Raw genomic sequence first — 23,951 nt, 5'->3', positions numbered from 1 at the left:
TGATGTCTTGGGAGAGCATTTATAGAATTTGCCTTAAGCTTTGCCATAAGTACTCTAAACCTGTAAAGTTCTTTTATATCTGTCACCAGTGGAGGCTAGAATATTACTTGGTATTACCTGAACAGCTTTTTGTGTAAATGCTTTTTGACAGGACAAGAGCGAATGAATACAATTCTGCATTACAAAATAAAAATAAATAATAATAATTTAAAAAAAAATCTATTTGCAAGCATAGCTTAAAAACTGCATTAAGGGTAAAATCAAAAGTCAGGAATACCAGAGATTCCTTGATAATAGACTATGACAACTACACAGAAAAAGCAATCAAGTATGCATGATAAATGCAACTTATCATATGACAATTCACAATGACACATCTTATTTCTGTGTGGATTATGGGACCACAGACACACACTCTGGACCATGACCTTTTATGACATTTTTCTACTGTTCTCCAGAAGAACCTCCATCCAGAGTTTAAAAAATGCAGAGGAATGCTCCAGTATCTATTGATTCGATAGTAGCAGAGAGCCCTTAAAAATAAAAGCTGGGGGGGATTACTCTATCACTGGCTTCACTTTACCACATATCCACAGTAACTCAGAAAAGATATGAATGTTATAAATATAATATTGGTCCTCACTGTGAATAGCTGCTTCATTCATTCATGTGGATGTGAGCCAGGAATTTGCTTCCAGCAATGACAAAATACAAGCAACATCTACACCACTAATACGAGAGTAGCTAGTTCCAAACTCTTCTATCACAATTACGGTTTGATCCAATCTTGTATCTGCCATAAATTAGCATACATGCATTAAAGTGTTCACTTCTTTGAGCACAACAGTTTTGCTGTAATTGAAGCTCTAGAGCTTTGGTGACAAGCATTAACATCAAAATATGTTACCTTGAGGAACACTTTTATTGATTTATTTATTTCCTTTAAATGTCAGCCCCAGTGCAGTTTAAGTGAGGTTAACATTCATACATGAACTAATGTCGTTGACAGCACTAAAACTAGATAGGCGTATTCAGAGAGAGAAGTGATGTAGTATTTTAAATGCAAGACTGAGGACAATGAAACTAAAGGTATTCCTTATGTTCTTCCTCTTACTTTCCCCACTACTTACACTCCCACCCAACAACATGATGGGAAAGGAGAAATGGAGTGCCAAGGCAAGGGACTGGAACTCTTCTTTTGCCACAAAAATCCTTTCCTGATTAAACTGATCTCTACAAGTGCTGATACTGTTGAGATGAGATTGGGGTTTATATTCTTTCTATTGCCACTGTCACCAGCAGTAACCCCCCAGTAACCTTTACCTCCCTGTCCATGTAAGGTTACTTTAAAGAAATGCATTTCAAAAGCATGAAATCCACTTCACAGATATGAATGGACACGGTTATTAAACTGTCAGTGCTTAAAGGATCATGTGTCCTATCCCATTCTTGATTCTTGAATCAATCAGCTTATACTAAAATTTCATTTGCCTCCAAGAATATATTTACAGTCCTGTATTGCAAAATTCCAGTATCGTTGCTTTTGGTATGCTTTGTGAAGGTGTGAAAATATACTTATTTCAGAGAGTTAACTATAACCTAAGATCTATACTTTATGTTAATAAAGCAATATTATTAAGGTCTTACCCAAAATTCTATGACTAATCATTCTCTACATTTTCATCTGATCAGATATTTAGCTTTTGTAACTATTGTGATTTACAAATTCAAAATCAACACATTTGAGGACAGACAAACTTTAATCCTAGGAAACAACTGCTGGCTTCACCCTCATGACTTCCCACTGAAGGACACAGAAAAATTCTAATGCAAATACAGTTCATAATCATCTCCTCTATAAAAGAATATTATGTCTGGACAAGTTTCAAATGGAATACATATTCAACACAAGTGTTTATCAGCCTATTACTTATGTATCTGCCTATTACTTACAATAAGGACTTGAACAATATTCTTTGATGAAGTAATGATGACAGTTTTTACAAGAATTACTGTTTGAAAAAGTTAGATTTAATCTTAAAAAAAGAGAAAACCTGGTATGAAAATTTAAAACTCCATGGCTGTGATTAATGGAACAGAAAATAACTACTGGTGTTACCACTTCTCAGGTCTTGTCTCATGAATTAATGACTGGTAGACTGTCGTCTTCTTCAACTTAATAATTCTTTACGGTAGAGAGGAGAAAGGAAGGAGGTGGCTTGAAGCAGGGATCAGTATACAGTTTTGTTATTTTTATTTTCTTCAGAAATATAGAGTAAGAAATCCTTTTACTTCAAAATACATCAATACCCCACGTCACACCTCTTGTCAAATGACAGAATTACAGAAATTATAAACACAGTTGTGGAAACAATTAGTTATTTCTGTGTGAAGTTACCAGTTTTTGGTAACCTATTTTTACAACATAAATAACTAATAGTGTTTGTTTTATACTTAAACAAGGAAATCTCTGTTCTGGGTAATTCACACACTCCTTTTTTTTTTTTTTTTTTTTTTTTTTTGTAACTTTTTAGAACGATTTAACACAGTTATTCCTGTCAGTATTTTTCTGTTAAAGACCTTGTAGATCTTTAAAGTTAATTGCCTTAAGCTAAGAAAGAAATATATGTGCCTCTCATCTGATCACCTGAACTTCATGGTGGAACATAAATTTAACAGTTTCCTACAACTAATGGACCAACAATACAAAACTAACACGTGACATACTGATATGGTTCAAAGACAATTATACCAGCAAATGCACAATTAAGCTTAATTTATTTTGTCTGTAAGAACAGGATGCAACATAAAGACAAATGAGTCAACTTCTGTGATGTGATCCTGAGTAGGGAAGAATGGAACTGTAGGAATGGGACACAGGGACTGGCAACAGAAAGTGAAACTAGGGACGTGAAATAGTAAATGACATCAGTATCCTCAGGAGTTTGAGAGGTAGAGTGGATGTCAGTAATTCTACCCTCAGTTTAATTACATGACAATATAAAGCCATGAGGTTCAATTTATATTCAAAACACCACAACAAGAGTATACTACAAAGGTTGCAAAGATAAACTGCAAAGCATTAAGAAATGCCAAAGTCAACTATGAACATTAATTCAGACCCAATGCACATAACTGCATTAGTATGTTTAATTTCCTGACACACACTGTTTTCTAGCACAGGAGAAGCTTGCAGTATGAATACATCTATAGGACCTCTATTTCATTTATTTAAAAGAATTGAAAGATTTGTGGTGAACTAAGAGAAAAAAAGAAAGCTAAGAAAAGGCTTCTTCAGGGAACTAAATACTCTACAAAGTTGTCAAGCAATGCTATGCAAATAATTGATGCTTTTAAAGAGGCCATATAATTTTATCTTTTTTTTATTATTATTTTTTTTTCCTCTGTGACTCCAACATGAGGCATTGGCATTTATTTCCAGAACTCTTGAGTAATCCCAGCTGCAACTGAAATTATGAAAATTGTGCATTTATCACATAAAATGTTAGATAATATGATGTTGAAGAATCTGGCTGTCGGTGTTTCAAATTTGATATATAAAAGTGTCTGCTACATTTAATTTCAGTATCTTTGTGCCTCAGCCCCCATACATAAACATAGATAAAACTACTCCACTGTTGCATGGGAGTTAATTTGATCCGTGAAAAAAATAAAAAATAAAAAAATAAATCAGACCAAATATGTTATTTGCTTGTAACACAAACTAGTCTCAAGTTAATACTCACATTTTTGTCATAATTATCTGGGAAATTGTATTGAATTTTCTGGTATGCCTATGTGTAATACCACAAGTTAAGAAAACTGGAATATGTATATATATTTTAAGTTAGTGTCTAGTACTATGACCCAATTGTTGTTTGTTTTTTCTCTGTCATTCCTGAAATAAATTTCTAAAATAAAGCAATGTTTATGAAGCACTTAGACACCACTGTGATAACTGTTTTGAAATAGTCCATGAAGGAATTAGCCATTTTTCTTCACAGCAGAAATTGAATACTTCCCAGGAAAACTGCAGCTTGCAGCAACAAACTAAACAAGAAATATGAGTTCAAGTACTGAATCACTGTTCACAGTGTGAGCGCTCTCCATATCCTATGCAGAATTAGGTAGGGTTCAGCCTAAAACAAGGCCACCAAAACAACTTTAATTCAAAAATCTGTGTAAATTTGAGTACTTAACTTTGCAATCTCACTAATACCTTTTCAAAAACAGCATAATCTAAGCACAAATACTTTCTGCTACTACAACATACCTTTTGCATGGGAAATTATTTTGACTTGCGCTAAAAAGTCTACATTGGAACATAAATATAGCAAACAGTGCTGGAAGTTACTCATAAAGAATGATGGCTGAAGATGATGGCAGAAGACCAATTCAGTACAAATGGGGGAAAGCTTAAGGAAATCTACCTCATCAAGAAAGCAATTCTACAGCCCTGACAGTATATATTCACTGTTTTATTACTTACTGTATAAGACGGTGAACCAGAAATTAACTTCACAGGTTGTTCAATTAATTGAACTACCCAATGTAACGCAAAAAAAGTAAAATCCAATTACAGAGTGACTAGAAATGAAATATCCACTACTCCACAAATAGTTATTAATTTCCGTACAGACACATTTCGTAATATCATTGTCAAAACTACAACTCACGGAACATCATAATCTTTATTTAAAGAGTTATCTTGTTCCAGTTGACCGTGTTCCGGTAAATCTGGTAGAAATTGGCAGTTTTCAGTCTTTGACGTGAACACTTAAAAGGAATAGATGTGGAGTACACTTCTATGCCAGAAGTTTGGCCTAAGAAGAATCATTTCACACTATTTACACATTGATCAATGGCACATAAAACAAGTGCTAGTTCTTCTCCTCGAAAATATCAGCACTCATTTTGAATTTTTTCATATGCAGATACAAAAATCTAGAAATCCAAAACCCTGCCTTTTTTTTTTTTAGTTGTTTGAATTTCTATGCCTAAAATGTGGAGTAAAGGCCCCTAAAATGGCTTCTGTAGCTATACCAAGTGAGTAAATGTAGTTATTGCAGCATGATTTTTGTTCCATCAGCATGCGGATGATTTTTTTTTTTTCCCCAAAAACAATAATGCTTTATTAGCCAAGGAAAACACTTAAGCCAGAGTCAGAAGCCTCATTTCTGCTCACTCTCATTAGCATACTACTTTTAAGTCACCTTCAGTTCACCTCTTTTGGTATTTTCTCACTGTTTAGGAGAATTGATCACACATATACACAAAAACAACAACAATAAAACACCTAGATACCAAAGGGAAATTTTTTTTTAAGGAATACTGCTCAGGAAAGAAAGAAATAAAAAAAAAATGCTTAAATTAGTTTCTAAAATGGAGAAAAGTGTGTTCACGTGCTCCTGTGAATGGAGATCAGCTGGTGGGATTTACATATATTAGAGGAGATTTTGTAAAAGTAGCAAAATAATACTCAACGTATAGTGACTAAATACAGATGGAAAAACAAGAAATTCACTGTAGAGGTCACCTACAGACATCTTAACTTTGGGAGGAAACCTTTCTATAAAATGAGGTTATTGAAGAATGTAGGTTTGGAAAAGCTCTAGATATGAAAATTACTATCTCTGTCCAGTCAGAAGCAATTGCAAGAGACACTTATGTAATCAATAAGCCACTATTACAGTTTTGGGTAACCCTTAATCATCATGTCCACTGATCCTTTACTAGCAGTTATAAAACCAGAAACCAGATCAAGCTCTGGTTGATATAGTAGTGACCTTACTAGTCGTTCAGTCTCCTATTTCCAGAAGTAGCTGGACCACACATTAGAGGCTGCTTGCGTATTATGTCCTGCTTCATGATTCTACAGGGGAGTAGACAATACTCTAAGGCTCCATGAAGTTCTATATAATCTTCATGAAACTAAGTGTAAAATATCCCCTTCAAACTGATTTCTGTGCTGGGAAAAGGATTCTATAATACATTTTTCTAAAAGAAAAAAGTTGGGAGGGATCAGCCTTCTTAACAATGCATCCTCTGCTCCAAGACAGAATCAAGAAGTCATTCTGCATGAATTGTGGCAGAGATAAACTGAGTAGTAAAGTTCTATATTGCCATCTCTTCTTTCTTTCATAATGTGAAAAATGTAAAGTGAAGGGCCCCCCTTTCTGATCTGACTCTTACCTTGTCTACAAAAAAAAAATGTTCATTTTTTTTAATTGGCAGAATTTCTGGAAGTGTAATTTGAAATAATAAATAAATAATAAATAACCTAAATAAAAAGACTTCATTTGATACCATTAACTAAGCACAACAAATTTAAATTTGGTTTCAATGTGGATTACTCTTGAATAAGTAACACAAACAATGTCAAATAAAAGAATCTCATCACAACATTCAAAAAATTTCTAGCTGGGAACATTACATTGTTCCTGGCTATGCTGTCACAGAACAGAACAAATGCTCTTTGCCAAGTTCTTTCATTGATTTTAAACAGAGCACATCAAGGACAAGTGTACAACAGGGGAAGCACAACCCATTACACAGTAATGGATATTGCTAAAGGTTGCTTCATTACCTTTACTGGATGACTGGCTGGTTTTTCCTTATATAAATGACACCCTTTAGACAAAACCTCTTCCACATTCGGCTGTTTAGCCTGCACTGCTGCTTCAGTTTCCTGAAAAATAAAAACACATGCAGTGTAGATTAACCGTAGCATACGCGATGAGACTGAAAAATCCTAAAGCTCCATGGGAGGCTGTAAACCACCAGTAAATTAGTTTCTGCTCGGGACTGCTTGCTGGGAAAACTTACAGATAGTAGCAGCTGAGGACAAAAGCGGGATGGAAAAGACTAATGCTAACAGAATAAACAGTGATAGGTCCCTTCATCCTGAAAGTTTTGATAAAGCTATTACAAAGCTGACACAAATTCATACTGAGAAAGACAGGCATGAGAAATCTCATGTAAGCAGCTCAGCCCTTTTGTCTATTTTATATTAACAGCAGATTTAAAGTGCACTAGCACATATTTTGTTCATGTAATACATGGCCTTAAAACCATATCATGAGAGGCAAAAATGCTGTTTAATTTAGGAAGAATAATAATATTAATAGTAAACTAATATTAGTTCTAATAAACTACTACACAGGTAGCAATGCATCCATACATGCAAATTCAAAACAAAAGCACGGTAGCAGTGACAGTTCCTAAAGGTACAGAGAGGCACCTATCATTACCAATGACACCGTACTGAATTAGCAACACCATATTCTCTAGCAATTTTTCTTTTTTAATCTGGAAAGGCGTCATCCACATGCTAACATATAGCAACTCCAAGAAACCCTTCCCACCACACAGAGTCTCCATTTTGTCAAGTCTTAACTACATACATATTGGGTGGAGCACTACATGTAATGGTTAAAAGCAAAAATCACTGAAAAGTGCAACAAGAGATAAACTGTGTCTGGAAGTCCAAAATTCATATTATTTTCAGTTTTGAAGTAATAAGAAGTAACATAAGCAAAAACAGGTAGGCAAAAATCCCATAGTTATCTGAGAGATGTAAATTAAGTGGTTGGTTTGGTTTTCCTGTCTACACTTTTCTCCCATCTGTTTTTTTCTTCCTTTTTCCCTATAACTTGATTATCTTCTCCCATCTGACTATCTAACCTTATTTTCTGTCCACAATCTCAGTTAACATTAATATGAGAGCAGACAAGACTGTATGCCAGGCTTGTTACTATCTGATGCAACACGTCATTTCATTATTGGAAATCCGCTATTATTTTCTCTGTAATGATCTTGTTGAAATCTGTGTCATTTTAAGTCTCAGCAAGGGACCATCTTACTCCTGTTTTCAACTCAGCATAGAAAATATATCTACAGTACTGCCTGAAATTTTACGTGCAAAACATTATGGATAATCAGTAAAAATAATGTGTTGTTAAGTTCACTGCCATCCACCATTTGTCCCTTCAAATATTGTTTACCAATAGCAAATAAAGTTAATTAAAGCTTGTCTGATTTCTTGCAATGATATTTGAAACGTGTTGTATTTAATTACTTTTTATTATGCATTACAATATTAATGAGATATACCTGTATGGATTTACAGAGAAGAAGCACTGAAAAGCAATGTACAACAGAACTAGGATATTGGAGGGGTGGAATTTTATTAACCTGTTGATCAAGCATTCATTGAAGTCCTATTTTTCCTGTTTCAATACTAGGTTGGCTTTCTGCTCCTGTATTCACCATACAAAGACTAAATAATCATTAAGGAGTTTTGATGAAAAGGTCAATTTTCTGCCTATCTTGATGAAAAAAAATATTTTTTTTTTTTATTTTTTTAAACAACTAAACCATCTCCAATATTTTGCCATTATTATGTTGTTTTCTGTTGCTTTACATATCTCAAATAATTATGTTATTTCATAACAGTACCACATACCATAAAAAAAAATCTCTTAGCAGGTGCAATAGCATTACAATTCCCTGCAGAACCCCAGAATATCAAGATCAGTAGGGGTACTTCTATACCACCAGTTAAACTTGCATGGATGTGCCTTTGAAGCAGATCTCTCTCTCATCCCCACTCACTGTGCTTTGGGATGACTACTATCATGGACTGGTCTGAGAGTGTGCTGACTGGTTTCATACCAGCTATCACCAGAACGGAAAGTGTGCTCTGGGAGGGCCCCCTTAGACAGTCCCAGGACTTGGGTGCACCATCAGCCCTGACACTGCCCCTGCCCAAACCCCCATGCCTCTGGGGCTTCCCGCTCCCTGCACAGGCTCGGGACCCCACTTCAGCCCCACTGGGGCTCCCCCACCTGCCCAGGCCCAGACCCCCACATCCGTCCCAGGGTCTTCTGTCCCTGTCCCAGTGAGGCTTGCAGCAGGGCCAGGCTCCAGCTCCCCACAGCCCTGCCATGTCCGTCCATAGGCCACACTGAGCCAAGCCCAAACATGACCCCATATCCTGTCCCCAGGGAAGTGCCCCCTCCCATGAGGAAAGGCTGAGCGAGCTGGGACTGTTCAGCCTAGACGAGAGGAGACTCAGGGGTTTCTCACTGATACGTATAAATGCCAAGGGAGGGTACAAAGAGGATGAAGCCAGGCTCTTTCCAGTGGTGCTCAGTGCCAGGACAAAGGGCAGTGGGCACAAACTGGAACATCAGAATATGTTTTTCACATATTAGATCCTGCCTGGCTTGTAATAACAGCCATTAACAATAACAGGAAAGTTCCACCACCAGGAAGTGAAAATTCAAACCAAGAAAACCTGACCAGAGAAGGCACTACAGATACATTAAAAGGACTATTAACAGGAGTTACTACTCCAGTCCTCTAGCTGCAACAAAGTTTGGCTGCTCAGTATTTATCCACCTTCTATATTGAAATGTGTATAATGATTTATCACATACACACATATAAATTTCCCTTTTAAAATTAGAGAAACAAAACAAAACAACAACAACAAAAAAAAATGACGGATGGTAATATGCAACTCCATATTTTACAGCAAAGAAGAAAATGTTTAGCAGTCCTTTTTCTGATTTTTATTTTATGCAAGTACTAGTATACACAACACCTAAGAACTAAGATATCCCATTTCTATATATTACATAAAGATTTGAAAAAGTATTCTTTACAGATAGAAAAGGTATTTCTTCTTTATGCATAGAATACAGTTACAATTTTCTATAGCCAGGAAGTGGCCATGGAAATATATTTAACTGTTAGATCACCAATTCCTTCAGCCCTACAATCTTCTGGAATTACATGAACTAATCTCATGACGAGCAATCTTTCAAAATCAATGGCCTTGACCTAAACTAAAATGCACTAAGTCTATCCAATATAGAATGACGCTTCATTGGAGACATGGAAATAAGAACAAGAGGAAAAACAGTTCTCAGTATCTTGACATTCCTTTCAACATTGCTGAAATTAAGAGAGAGCCTATTTGTTAAAGCTACAATTAATTTTTCATTGTTGAACATTAATTTCAACATAATCTAAGAACATCACAAAATTATTTTTAGTAAGTATACACCTGGCGAATTAAATCACTGCAGTAACTTTGAGTGAGCTCTTCGCATGGTTCACTGCCTGATAGGATAGCCCCTTGACAAATTTTGTCCATTGAGCAAATTTCCAGCAATTTCAAATCCATTTGCTAGGTGACACTATATCGATACAGGTCAGGAGATGAGAGAGTACTTTCAGAATGCTGCTCCATCGTTCAGTTTCCAAAGAGAACAAAAAGGCAGCAGCTGTAACTTGGCCTCCAGTAGTTTCTTACAACAAAGAGACTGTGGTTATTATCTAGCCTGTACAGGACTTAAGTGAATAGCATACTCCAAGAGCAGGGCCTGAAGTCTGTTCTCCATCACACAGGCCAAGCTACTACTGAAGCTAACACAAGTTGTCTGTGCACATCTGGAAGTAGACATCAGTATTTTGGGAATGCCAAAGACATAACTTTTTAGAAATCGTGATTCAAGATAGTTCACTTTGCTACCACGCTGACTTTTTTTTTTCCCCCCTTCATGTGAGAATGCCTGTAGGACAGATGCAGCACTCTCTCTCTGTGAGACAGAGCTGATTCTACAGGAATTTCACAATTTATGAACCGTCTGTGAAAGGAATTGTAATGCTACTTCTGGGCTAGGTGATGAATATGCTAACTAAACTTTTCACACATATGGCAAATTAAAATACTTCATCACTAGAAACTGCTGTTTTTTAAACATGTATAAACAGCAAGAATAAAACAGAGGGCACCTTTACTCCATGAGATGCCACTGAAGAATGTTCATTGGTGTTAAAATAGCACATCAAAACAGATGAAAATCCATGGCAGAATAAGCCACATTGGCTTCTGTATTTCCAACAACATGTCAGTTCAACATGCTGAATACATTTGCAGGCTGAAAAAGTTGCAGGGACTTGTCTACAGTCCCATATGGACTAGGAACGTCTGTTGATACAGCTCAAAACTTAGAAATCCATATTCCCTAGATGAAATCAGTATATTGGCTAAACCTCTGGTGTGTATGCTAATGGAACAGAAAGTTTGTTGGCTTAGCATATGTTATTTCAAGATATGGTAACTACCCTAACAGACATAGACAGGTTGTTTGACATATGCTACAGATATACTAGGAGGCCCAGACAACTATCTATAGAAGTATCTGCAGCATTTCAGACTGTCTATTGGTCTATATTAAGAATCAAAAGCACTGATTCACCTTTTCTTGTAACACCGATTGAACTTTTGGGATCAGATTTCCTAATGAGATTATCTCCACAGGACATTTTCTGCAGGGACAGTAGGAGATGCTCAGGGTATTCAAACCTGTGTCTTTGTGGTGAATTGCAATGCAAAAATGGAAACTTGATTACAACCTTCAAATAAAAAATATAATTTAGAAATTAATATATTGTTTTAAAATTGATGATCTCTTTTTGTCAATACTACATTAAATAAAGGTTAAAGAAGAGAAGGTTGTGGGGTTTTTTGTTTGTTTTGTTTTGTTTTTCAGAGAAACAGAAGCAATAAGCAATTTCCCTTCACTTTATTGAGTGCAACAAAGCAGCTGGACTCGATGATCCTTATGGGTCCCCTCCCAACTCGGGATATGCTATGATTCTATGACATTTAACAAGCAAATAGACTAAATCTGAAACCTAAAGCAATTTGGAGGCTTTAAACTTCAAAAAGACTTTTCTAAATCATATGAATCCTCATATATTTTGTCTTGATAACAGAAAATTGTATTTAATTCTCTTATCTAAAAAACACAAATATTGTATCGAGTTGTAACCAGAATTCTTTGAGATAGATTGTCTTATTCATACACACAAGAAGCTCCAGCAAGGTTCACCGAAATATTCATATCTATCTTTCAGGTTACTGTTCCCAGATATTTTAGGGAAAAGGCTATAAACAAATGGTGAGGCTCTAAGTGCCTCATTTTCCCCCCCACAAGTGTGTTGACTCAGTGCAGAGTTGAGGTCCTGATAAACAAATAAAAGTGGATGGAAAATGGATATGTGAATATGTTGCTCTCTTCAAGAATTATCGTTTTAAATAAGTGACCTAACTTATCTTTTGACTCAGCTCCACACATTCCCATTCATGGAACAGATTAACAAGCTAAACAACCACAAGAAGAGTGGTCAGAGGAGACTTAATTAGAATACATCAAAGTTCAGCTATACCACAGTAAGTATCAGATCTTGATTGTAGGCCATACAGTCATCAATGGCATTCTCTGTATTCACTTTAGATATTTATACAACAGTATTAGAATACATCTAGGACATGCTGTTAACAGCTCTGTGGGCACAGTGAAATGGGACTAATCCACTTGGAGAAAAAAACAGGTGCCAGTATTTAAACTTCCAGAATACAGACTTTAATCAATCTTCATAAAATTCAAGGAGAAACAAGTTTGTATCTCTTTTGTTTTCTACATAACAGATTAAAAGGTTTGATAACTTCCTGAATATTTCACTTATCTCTACACAGAAAGCCAAAACTCTGTGAACATTGAAGTTATAGAATTTAATTTTACCCTCCTGTCTTAGGGTTTTATGAAATAAAAAATAAATAAATAATTAAATAAACAGGTAATTCAATTTAAAAACATTCCATTAGTGGTCTAGGTTGAAGTTTAGTTTGTAAATGTATTAAAAAAAAAAAAAGCTGTAACTGTTGGACAAGCAATTTTAAGCACCAGCCTTTAAAAATGTCATTTTAATGAGTAAATAAAATAACTGATCTTTCCCTCATTACTTTAAATCAGTGTTACTTTAAGTATGTAAGACCCAAACTAAGGTCCCAAGATAATTATAGAATCTACATTTATGGGGAGAATAATGTTGTGAGATTCATCTAATTTTTTAAAGTAGCATGTAAAAGACAGACACCTGTTTTAATGAGACGAGAAAGCTGATCTAACTGTAGCACTTGACCTCAGAGAACAGTTGTGAAGATACTTCAGAGGAGAAACTATTATTTCACAGGAAAGAGAATTATAGAAAGGACATCTTCCTTCTAAAACTGTAATGTTTTAATTTCATAACTACTTTGTGAACTTATGAGTTCCAGCCTTGGGCAATTTGTAAAATACATGGACACTGTGTCCGTTAAGACCTGGTAGCATTCTTCATCATTCTGTTCCTGGCCATACTTCTTTTTCTTTTCTTTCCTTTTTTCAGTAACAGCAATGAGAAAATCTTCCACAATGAAATGGAACTGAGAATTTAAACCATGCAAACAATGTGGCTGAAATGGCAATACTCACCACTTTACAGAGCAAAATGACGGATTTTTCAAAGCTCATTTTCCTGTTGGCTATCAAAAATTTGTGAGCTTCCTCTGTACATCTACAGGAGATGAAATATAGTAGGTTTTTCCCCACAGAGAAATCAGTATCTAGGCACTGCAGCTGTCTGTCCTGAAAAGGAAATTTCCTGGAGGTGCTGAAGTAAATTATTAGCTGTAAAGACATGACCCGCAGATATGGGATATGAAAAGAATTTTTCTATGGTAACCATATACCGATAAGGCATGATGATTAATCATCAAGTTGGATTGTGAAGACATCCAGTAAGAATTATTTGAAACTGGATATGATTTAGGATATTTTATTTTAAGGCTGGACAAGGCATAGAATGAAACAGCCGCCCCTGTTCTACCTAGACTTCAGATCCTGTCATAGTTCCAGTGCATAACATAAAAGAGATAACAAAGAACCCAGGAGAACTCAGAGAAAGCAGACTTGGCAGAAATACATATAAAATTCTTGCAAGGAAATAAGGGAAGACCCAATAATTTCACAGGCTGTCTCTTAGTTACGTGCTCTTTTAGATAGATATGGAGAATATTTCAGCAGGGGAAAAACAGGCACGTAATATAAGTATTTTGTTGAATTTGAGAAAAGATCTGATAATCCACAACTCCAAACTGAATGGGATAGGAGATACACTGTTCCCTAAAACTTCACTTGTGAGTGCACCAGAGACTCCTCTGGATACACAGACTCTAAATGCAAAATAAAAAGGCGTTATATTGACTTCAAAAAAATGCTGCTGCTAAGAATTCGAGACAGGAACATTTGTCTCTATATTATGGCATTTACACTTAATTCAAACAAACGTTACGACTTTTACTGTTTCCACAAGAATTTTAGGCATGAATTGAACAACTCATGAGTTATCTTGACTTGCAAGTGAAATTTGTTAATACTTATGAAAGTATTGAGTCACAAACTTTACTCATTTCTTCTTGTAAAAAGGAAAGAAAGGAAAAAGAATTTCTTCTCTATAAATGCACAAATAATGACAGTTCTATCAATAAACTGAATTAAAATAATTTAATATGGGAAGGGTGGTGTTTTGTTTTTTTTAAATCAATGTCAAATTCTTGGATGCTTCTTCTTTTCTCTCATATGCAAATTTTCCTCCTCCTTCCAAATGTAGTAAATAAAGATTTATTTTCAGATGAGTTTCTGGCTACAGAAGAAAATTAGAAAAAAAAAAATCAAAATACGTTACTGTCATAAGAAGGCTTTGTTGGTTGTAACATGTTTTCAGATATGCTTCTCTTCTGGTATTAGACTGTAATGAATCATTTAAAAGGAATATTCATGAGGATACATTTCTGCAGTTTGTCTTCCAGTAGTTACAGTGACATGTATTACTAAAAGAAACCATAAAGATTCATTGAAGTCTTAACAAAATGCGATAGCATTAATTGTCACTGTAGTCTTTCAGTTTTTACTGATTTGGAGTAAAAATCAGAGTAAAAATTTTTTCGAGTAAAAATTTAAATGTTAGCATGAAGAATAAAATGAAATCAAAAAACAGTAACATACACAGTAGGATCTGGAAATCCTTACAGAAGTTATGGTCTCAGAAACCACAGTCCCATGCCTTCAAAATGCTCATATAGTAAATATTAGATAAAGTATACTAGGCTGCATAAAAAGAATGAAAAGTATTAAAGAAAGGAGACAGAGCATTATGTGACTTCCCTATTAAAAATAATGTAACAATGCATATAAATGCATAGCTATAAAACTATGTACAGTCATTTAAATAATTTATTCTTTATGAACATTATTCAGATGACATCTACATTAAAAGAACTTAGACGCCCCTGAATCTTTAAAACAAACTACTCCTGTGAAAATAATTTCTCTTTTTTTTCTTTTTTTTGAATGACTCTGATAAGGATTACCCTTCACTAAAGAAGGTCTTCATGCTACATCTTCTAACCAAGACAGCCCCTAAGGATGCCACGTGGCCTTCTTTGCCCATGCAAAGGGAAGAAAAGTGGGAATAAGAAAATCAAAGATTCATATGACAGTAATCCTCTGTGCTGTTTCACTGTGTACATTCATACAAAAGCAGATAGAATAAAGAGTAGAACTTCAGTATGTTGCTTCAGCAGCAGAAGCAGGGATAGATTTCAGTAAATGGAATTTACTTTCTTATTGTTTTGAAAATGTGCAGTGTGATCATTTCTCACTGCCTGGTTTGCAACTGCAAACAGCTAAGTTATATCCATGCTTTGGGTAGTAGTACCTTGGGTTTCTTTAATATCCAAGAGCAAGTGTGTTATCAGAAGCTTTTATTTTTTTAATTGTGGGACATTGCAAGAGAGTGGCTGTGTGGGGCTGAGTGGCTGACCTGGTTTAAACCACAACAGTGGTTTAATTAAGTGGAAGAATTCCATCTTCACTTCCCCCAACAATCATCTTTCACTACAGGATTTATCATATCTAACAGGTTGCCTGTCTTTATGTTATAGTATCTTGCAAGAATTAAGCTTTGCAACACTCTGCCTGATATCTCAAAGCCACATCTATGTGGAAATTCAGCAAAAAATCTGCAATAGGACTGCGAGTTTTCCACATTATCACTAATTTCAGTGTGAGAAGGAGCTAAGAATTTTTAGTCATATGTTCATATTTCCACTCAAAATAATTAAACAAAAAAATTATTTTTTACTTAAACATCAATCAAATTAACGTCAAACAAATCTAACAGTCAAATATCATTCAAACACCATCAATGGATATAGTTAGCAATGTACAAAAAATGAGAAGACACTCACTGCCTGTAATATTCACTAGTCAGTAATCAAGTCAAAGCACATTAAACTAAAGCTAATAGAACCTTCTGTAGTGATAAAAAGTCATTTGCATGAGTTCTTCTTCAAATCCCAGTACTTTAAATTGTAGGTGATCAGCAGAGAAAAATATATAATCTCACAGAAAAGGAGTTACAATTTAATAAATAACATGCTATTATCAAGATGAGTGTCTAAGAGCTTTTAAGAATTGCATTTTGAAGAGAAAGAGGCTTTTCTATTTAGGAAAAGACCACATGAAAAAGAACATAAATAACCTGGGAGAATGTTAGAAAACTGTACACTGTGAATAGAAGAGGAAATATCCTACCTGTGAAAACCTAACTATACTAAGGCAAGGAATAGTTTTCATATTCACTTCACTAGAGCCATGATAAACTGCTTTGTCATTTCTGTAAGTTCCTCCCTATATTTGGTCACTCATTTATATTAGTCACACTCTTCTCTGGGACTCTGAACATTACCTAAATGGTTTTTAATAGTGCAAGGAAGAAGCCAAAAGACAATGTTGATATACAACCTCACTAACTTCCAAGCAACTCACCCACACTTCTAAAAAGCTTATGTTTCCAATAACAAAACCACATCTTCGCTTACTAGTCACTGATTATTTCCTAGAAAAATACTACCCCTCATATCAAATACCTAATCTCTCAAAACATCTCTCTTTGCCTGAGATGCAGGGGTATATGTGTTTTGCAATCCATCCTGAACACTGAAAAGTATATTCTTTAAGCTGTAACGTAGACAAGGATTACTCATAGGGAATGTTTTCCCACCTTTTCACAATCCATTTGCAACTAATATCAGTTAATATTCTTCTACTAGGAAAAGATATTTAGAAGAGGTTTGGAAACAGATTGTTGCAAATTTAAGGGATCAAAGCTCACGGAGAAAACACTGAGCAGGTTGCTATTCAAAGTCCCATATAAAGATTTCTGGAAAGACTGGTAACTGATTGATGTGCAGAATATCATGCTCTGGTTCTATGAGTTGATTAAATTGACATTTACTACAGATCTAAATAATGCATTGAAAATAGGAGTACTTTAAGTAATCAAACAATATTTCATCATCAGAAGTTTTCACATTTCAACCTTTTGCCAAATCAAACAGAGATGTCAGTGAGACAGTGAGATAAATCTCTGTGGTACGTATTCCTTATGTGCTCACGTGGATGACCTGAACTTTCTATCTTTTATGGCATATAAAAATTACTCATTTAAAAGGATGATAGCAAAATGAAAAGGTAAAAGAATCAATAATGACTTATTTCTGACTTCTCAGCCTAGCTTGTCAAGCAGGCATTGACAAATGAAGGCTACTGGAAGAAAAAACACAGGACTGTCCAGTCAACGCTTTCATTCTCTCACGTTCTTTTATTTGTCTACAATTAGGTTTTCTAGTCCACAGCCACACTTTTCTCTTACACTAACTGCAGGCTGTCATGTATATAATGAAGTGATTGACAAGACTTGACAGCACTCCTATTGTCATTCAAAGCTTATCAAGGACAAGACCCAATTACAAGTTACTTTTAAGAATAATTCGTTATTTATTTAAGGTGGCCTGTTTTTATCTGCCATAAACAAACATAATAACAAACTCAACATGCTATTTATATACATGGCAAGTGACCACCATAGACAAGTATACAAGTATACATCCCACGTAAACAAGTATAAATCCCATACTCAGAGACAGTTCAAAGCTTCTTTGGCAATATAAACTAAAAATGAAGGTTGTGGAAACCTTGAAAAAGAGGGCTCAAATATAGAGGAATAAAGGGAGGTGTGAGTGAAAACCCTGAAAGTAAGGAGGGAGTAGAGGGAAAAAATAGGGAAACTAAATGGGCTGGCACGAATGACCAGTGAGATTACAAGAGGATTTGGAGGCAACATGGCTGGAAATCATAAAGTGTTTTTTTTTTAATATTGTCTGGACACGAGGTTTGGAGGGGTTAACAGAATCTCACTGAGAACAGGATTTTTGCATTTCACTGTCACTCCCTATCCTGAGCATCCCTTCTCTGTCCACTCCTTAAAATGCAGTGACTCACACTTCTCTTCATCCCCTCCATGTGCTCCTTATCACCTACATCCATCACAGTCCCCCTGAAAAAAATGTCTTTATTCCAAATGTTGTAGGGGAAGTGGCAGTTCTGAGGCAAAGACCTGGAGGAATCCAGGTCTATCCTCCTCCTATGGTGGAGGTATGCTGACTCTTAAGGCTTTTCGACGATGAGAGATGGAGAAGCAGACACCTCTGTCTCCCTTCCCCCTGCATATCCTGGGCTCTCCAGAAGAGTTAAGGAGCACCATCAGCAGACATCTGTGCAACCTGTAGGCAAGGGTTGTCTGTTCAGGTTGGAACAGAGCATCTCCAGCTCCTCTTAAAAGAATTGAATTAGGATCAAACTCAGCAACCCAGGCCATTTGATCCCAAAGAGTAATTATTGTAAAATAATTACAAATGCTAAAAATTTGTGGGAGTGTTAAATGCAAATCAAAAAAAAAAAAAAAAACAGTAGAGAAAGAAAAATGCTGCTTGATATATACTTGTGCAGAATTTGAGAATCTAGTAGACATCTCTACATTTAAAACATTACTTGAAATGCAAAATTTAACAAAATCTCTGTCATGGAACTATAATCACAAGACCTGTATGCCTAGCAAACAGCATTAGTCACAGGCCAGAACACAGCTCCCTGTAGAAAAATTTGAGAGATGAAATTCAAAGAGATACCATCGAAGAGGATATCTTTCAGACACTCGGTCTCAGTCTGGCCTATTGCTAGCAAGATCTTGAACATACAGTCAGGGAACTCCAGTCAATCTGCAGCATTCCAGAGATACATCGCAGGCCAAAGGCATTTCTTCAGAAGCTCTACATTACCTTTAGGTCCTTACCTCTGTTAAGGAGGCTTTGTTTTCATAGGCATATGCAGAAAAGATAACAAATCTCAGAATAACATGTATATGCACTGAATGGAAACTCAGGCAAATTCTAAAAGGCAACGACTGAAAATGAAATGGCAACCTTCTGCCCAACATGGAGTTCTAGTTATATAAATACAGGTTGTAACTCAATCTTTATACCTTAGATAAAGATAACTATTTCAAAAGAATTTGCTCTTTGGAGAAATATTTAAATAAAAGGTTAAAATTTGAGTGTGGGATGGTTTATTTTTCTACATGTTGTAAGTTATGCATTTCTGCATTTCCTTTAAAAAAAAAAAAAAAAAAAACTTAAATTCAGTACACAGAATGAAACTGAAGAAAAATATTTTTTACCCAAAATACAATTAGGAGGAGATAATAAATCCAATATTCAAACAGTTTTCGTAGGAGACTGAGAAAAGAAACATGCAATAACACTTAAAGATTTCTTAATTCTTTTGTGCAATACAAGCCAGTAATTCTTTCACTGAAATACTTTTTGTTCCTACTAAAGTTACTGTACTGGAACCAGAGCTAAAATGCACCTTCTTAAATTATTTCAAAGATTACTTCGGTAGTTATTTAAATACTGAAGTTACACATACACTTTTACTTACTGATTTTCCTAACCAGTGCTAATTTTTATTTTTCTGGTTACTAGGCTGTAACTAAGTTCTCATTTTTAGTTTCCATTAATAAGCAACGTTTCTAACTCATTTCTTCCTTTATGCAATTTGCTTGTGCATCCATATGAGTTTCTGACCCATTGCTCAAAGCTGTGTCTCCTGGTGGCAATGATCTGTCATCCACAGCTCATGTTTTTACTCTGTAGTCACATATTGCAATGCTACCCTCCAATTCCATAACTATAGATACCCTAGATGTAGTTAAACAGGCAGAGTCCAGCAGTCACAACACAGTAGACCATTGCTCTTGACAACAGATTAAAAATGTTCCTGACAATAATCGTTAGATTTTGTTATTCACTACAATTTTTCAATTTCGAGTTCTCCCAGCAAGTGAATGCTCAGTAAAGATACTGATTATGAGGAATGAATAAGGAACAGAAAGTAGCATTAAAAAAGTAAAATTATTGTGATGAAATACATAGACGTTAAAAAAAATAAATCAACAAACACTAAAACCTACATGTAGCTGATTCTTGCTTTTTCTTTCCTAAATCTTTCTTTCTGAAAGTTTGGCACTGTTCAGGTTGTATTAACACTGACTCTGTTTTGTAGATTACAATCATCTATATATTAGCAGCATTTTCAGTTTTGAACTAGGCTTCTGAGTAAAACAATATTCTTTGAAAATCTTTTCAATAGATCTGTTATCTATTATAGGTAATGCTAATTACCTGTTTACTTGGACTCTGTTACGAACACAGAGTAGCTCATCATACATGGTGGTTTCAAAATTTCAAGTAGGCTTTAATAACTCACTAATTTCTCATTAAATATCTATACAGTAGTAACTCTACTAAGTAACTGGTAACTCACTAAATAACAGTAGACAAAGGAGTCCTTATTCCCAAGACTTTAAATAACATCTGTAGAGTATATGCTGCACTAATGTTGTTAATGAGTTAATGATTTCTATCTGCTCTAAGGCCATAAAGTTTCTAACACTTCTAATAGATTGTGGCTCTTAGAAGTGAACATCCTTATACTATTTAAAATCTCTATATAAATCTTTTCCATTCAAATTACTCTCTGAACTACTTTCCCAAATAAATATCCTAGAAAATAAGTAAGAGAGAACCTAATGGCTGAGAAGGAATGGGAAGAACATTACCATGCATAGTAAAGTAGTATGAATAGCAAAATAGTATGAAGAATTGACAGAATTTTCATAAAAGTCAATGTCTCAATTCAAATTTGTAAGCCAAATCCTATAATAGAAATAGTCAGGTTTCTCAAGGACTGACATGGACCTGGTCTTTTTGATTCAAGTGCTATATTTACAATTTCAGCCAGCAGTTTTAAACCTCTTCTTCATATCTTACAAGTTTTTAGAATACCAAATAAGATTCTTTGTAAAATTTCTCATTACACCTCTTTTGTAAGAGTGCCGTCAATAACTTCAACAATGATTCAGTATGCACATGCTTGACCCGGTGTAGGACAGCATTTTAGCATGGATCGGAAACATGGGTTTAAAGTCGAGTATAAAATTGTATGCTGTCATGAATAGGTTGCTTTCTTGAATTATATAACCCCCCCCCCCTTTTTTTTTCTCTGTGTGTTTTGTCAGGATAAACAGTCTCAAAACTCTTATTGTGCTTATTTGTAACCTTAAAAAAAGTTATGAAAATCCCATTTGCTTTCAGAAATATTTAATACAGAACCTTTAATGCAAGAGATTCTCTCTTTGAAGAAAAAGACAGTCTGCGTAAACCATCAGTCAGCAACACTTTAAGATATAAGCCTATTTCTTTAAAACACAATCCAGATAGATAGCATGTAGATAAAAACTGATAAGCTTATAGCCCTTACAACAGTATAAACAACTAGCTGTTTGAACTCCAATCAGAACTGATCAAAAATAAAATCTAAGTGATCTAAATTCATCTATGAAAGAGATATGGTATGGCCTCTTTCAGAGAGGTTTACTTGCCTCCCTGGAGCTCTTCATTATTCCCCTTCCTCTATGAACATGCAAGATTTCATCCAGCCACTTCAGGACTAAAGTTTACTTTTTTTTCTATTCTGTCAACAGTGTTTCAAAAATATTCTCGTGACATCACCATAAGAGGACTGAAAGAGCCAAGCAAAACATTTCTTTCACAAACACTGAAAAAACAATATTCTTATAATTTGCCCAGTTTAGCCCTACATTTATTTTATACAAACGTTAACGATGGAATAAATCTAGAAATAAAAGAAATAGAATGAAAAAGAATATAAAAAAAAATGGAAGAATTATGTTTAAAATAAATATTTTAAACATAAATTAAAATACAGAAAATAAGCATAGATAATTTTCTTGAAAGCAAAATTCTATCATTCATTCAGCATATATACAGACATTTGCAGAGCTATACCAATTTTATCTTTTAAAAAGGGAATGAATGTCACCACTGAACTCATTCTGTCAATTATAGGACTACAACAGGACTTTGGATTCACTGTTTTACATAATATGATTGTATGACATAAAAAGAGTTTTGGCATTAAAACTGTTGCACGAAAGAAACTAAGTAAATTTAATAAATATGCTCAGCAAAAACCACGTCTTCAGAAGCAGTTATTATTCCATTTCATCCAAAGCAAGAAAAGTTTTAAGTATTTATATTTTTTCACTGAAAACTGCAAGATGAGAGCCAATAAAAAACAGTGTCTACTATTTAATTTTTATTTAGGTGATGCTTAACTACTATAAACCAAAAACTTTCATGTATTTCAATAAGTTGCTGTATGCTAAAATATTTCCCCAGTCACGTACAGAAAGACAAATAATGCAAAGCCAAAAGGTCTGAGTACATACTACCCAGCAGGCCCCTTTAGTCTACTCAGTATATTTCATCCTTAATTTCTTCAGCCCCACCCCACCTATGTGAGTTTTTTTATACATAAAAACATATCAAGCATTAGATTACAAATATTTTGTTCACAATTACTCAACAATCAGTTTTATTGATTTTTTTTATTATTTTATTATTACCTGTGCAGTTAGATATTTTTCCTTGCAACATGTGAATAATGATATGGCCCTAAGTATTCTGATTTTCAACTAGTCACATTAACTTGAATGAAAACTGTTTAAATAGTCCAAAACTGATATTATCATTTTTATCTTCATATTAAAATTTGATATATTAACTTTTTGGGCTATTCTTTCATGATTTGGTATGACTTTTTTTTTTTCTTTACATTTCACCTTTGTTCTATCACTATGTAGTGAAAAAGAATAAATGAGCTTGCCATAATTCATCAAATTTTTCTACAACAATTTTATTGAGCTATTGCAGACTCACGTCTCAAAATCACATTGTTAATACAACCTATGCAGCTAATGCACCAACTGACTTTTTGAACATGCAATATCCAAATTCCTTTTTAAAACAGAAGAAAATTTACCTTAATATCAAAAGCTCCTGGCTGACCCACTTGGTTATAAAGCTCTAGCTGGTTCTTCACAGGTGTTACCCACAATGTCAGCTGATTTAGTTGCTGATCAAGTTCAATGAAATCCTTTAGCAGAATCTCTATTTCTTTTTGCTTCTCTGGAAGATCTTTGGACACCTGAAAAAATACCAGAAGCTGTTTTAGTGGTAAGAAAATAAATAAACATAAAGAAATTTAACATTACAAACACATAAATGGATATAAAAGGTTAAAATAATATTAAATAAAATAATTTTATACACTTGTATGAAAAAGGGAAGAAAAGTCTATAAACACCAAATTGTTATGGTAGGTATCTTGCCAATCGGTAACAACAATCTCACTCCTATGAATAAACATATCAGACTACTCGTTTTTGTTATTCTACTATTTCATTTGCAGTACATAAAATGTTTGTTTTCTCAGTATATGTAACTGCTTAAATGGTCAATTGTTAATCAGAGAGAGCAACAGTGAATATCAAAACATGAAAGTGACCATTTGAATGACATCTAACCTTTCCTGACCTATTTGATCTGCAAATTTATAAGCATCTGGTTTTGGACAAGGTGTTTTTAATTGTCAGTTGAGTCCAAATATCCATGAGCAGATGCATGTAGTGAAGGAAAATAATGAAAAAAATATGCTATCAATACTGATCAATTCCTTAATTTGCATTCAAAGTAGTCAGTTTCTAACTAAGCACATTCTTTTGCTAGT

The 23,951-nt window shown here is 34.6% G+C and overlaps 1 protein-coding gene across 17 annotated transcripts in view; it reads right to left on the bottom strand.

Moving 5' to 3' along the window:
* The window catches only part of DMD (dystrophin), a 1,063,969-nt gene that overhangs the window by 356,570 nt on the left and 683,448 nt on the right, over positions 1-23,951 (bottom strand). For all 17 annotated transcript variants that reach the window (XM_040530986.1, XM_040530983.1, XM_040530994.1 and 14 more), the window contains 2 exons: positions 23,205-23,369; positions 6,587-6,688 (listed from right to left, as the gene is read on the bottom strand). In XM_040530986.1, coding sequence (XP_040386920.1) covers positions 6,587-6,688; positions 23,205-23,369 — 267 coding nt within the window. The remainder of the gene's footprint in view (positions 1-6,586; positions 6,689-23,204; positions 23,370-23,951) is intronic.

This window comes from Cygnus olor, chromosome 1 (genome assembly GCF_009769625.2).
Source record: "Cygnus olor isolate bCygOlo1 chromosome 1, bCygOlo1.pri.v2, whole genome shotgun sequence".
NCBI lineage: Eukaryota > Metazoa > Chordata > Aves > Anseriformes > Anatidae > Cygnus > Cygnus olor.
This window is presented reverse-complemented; position numbering and strand designations above follow the sequence as displayed.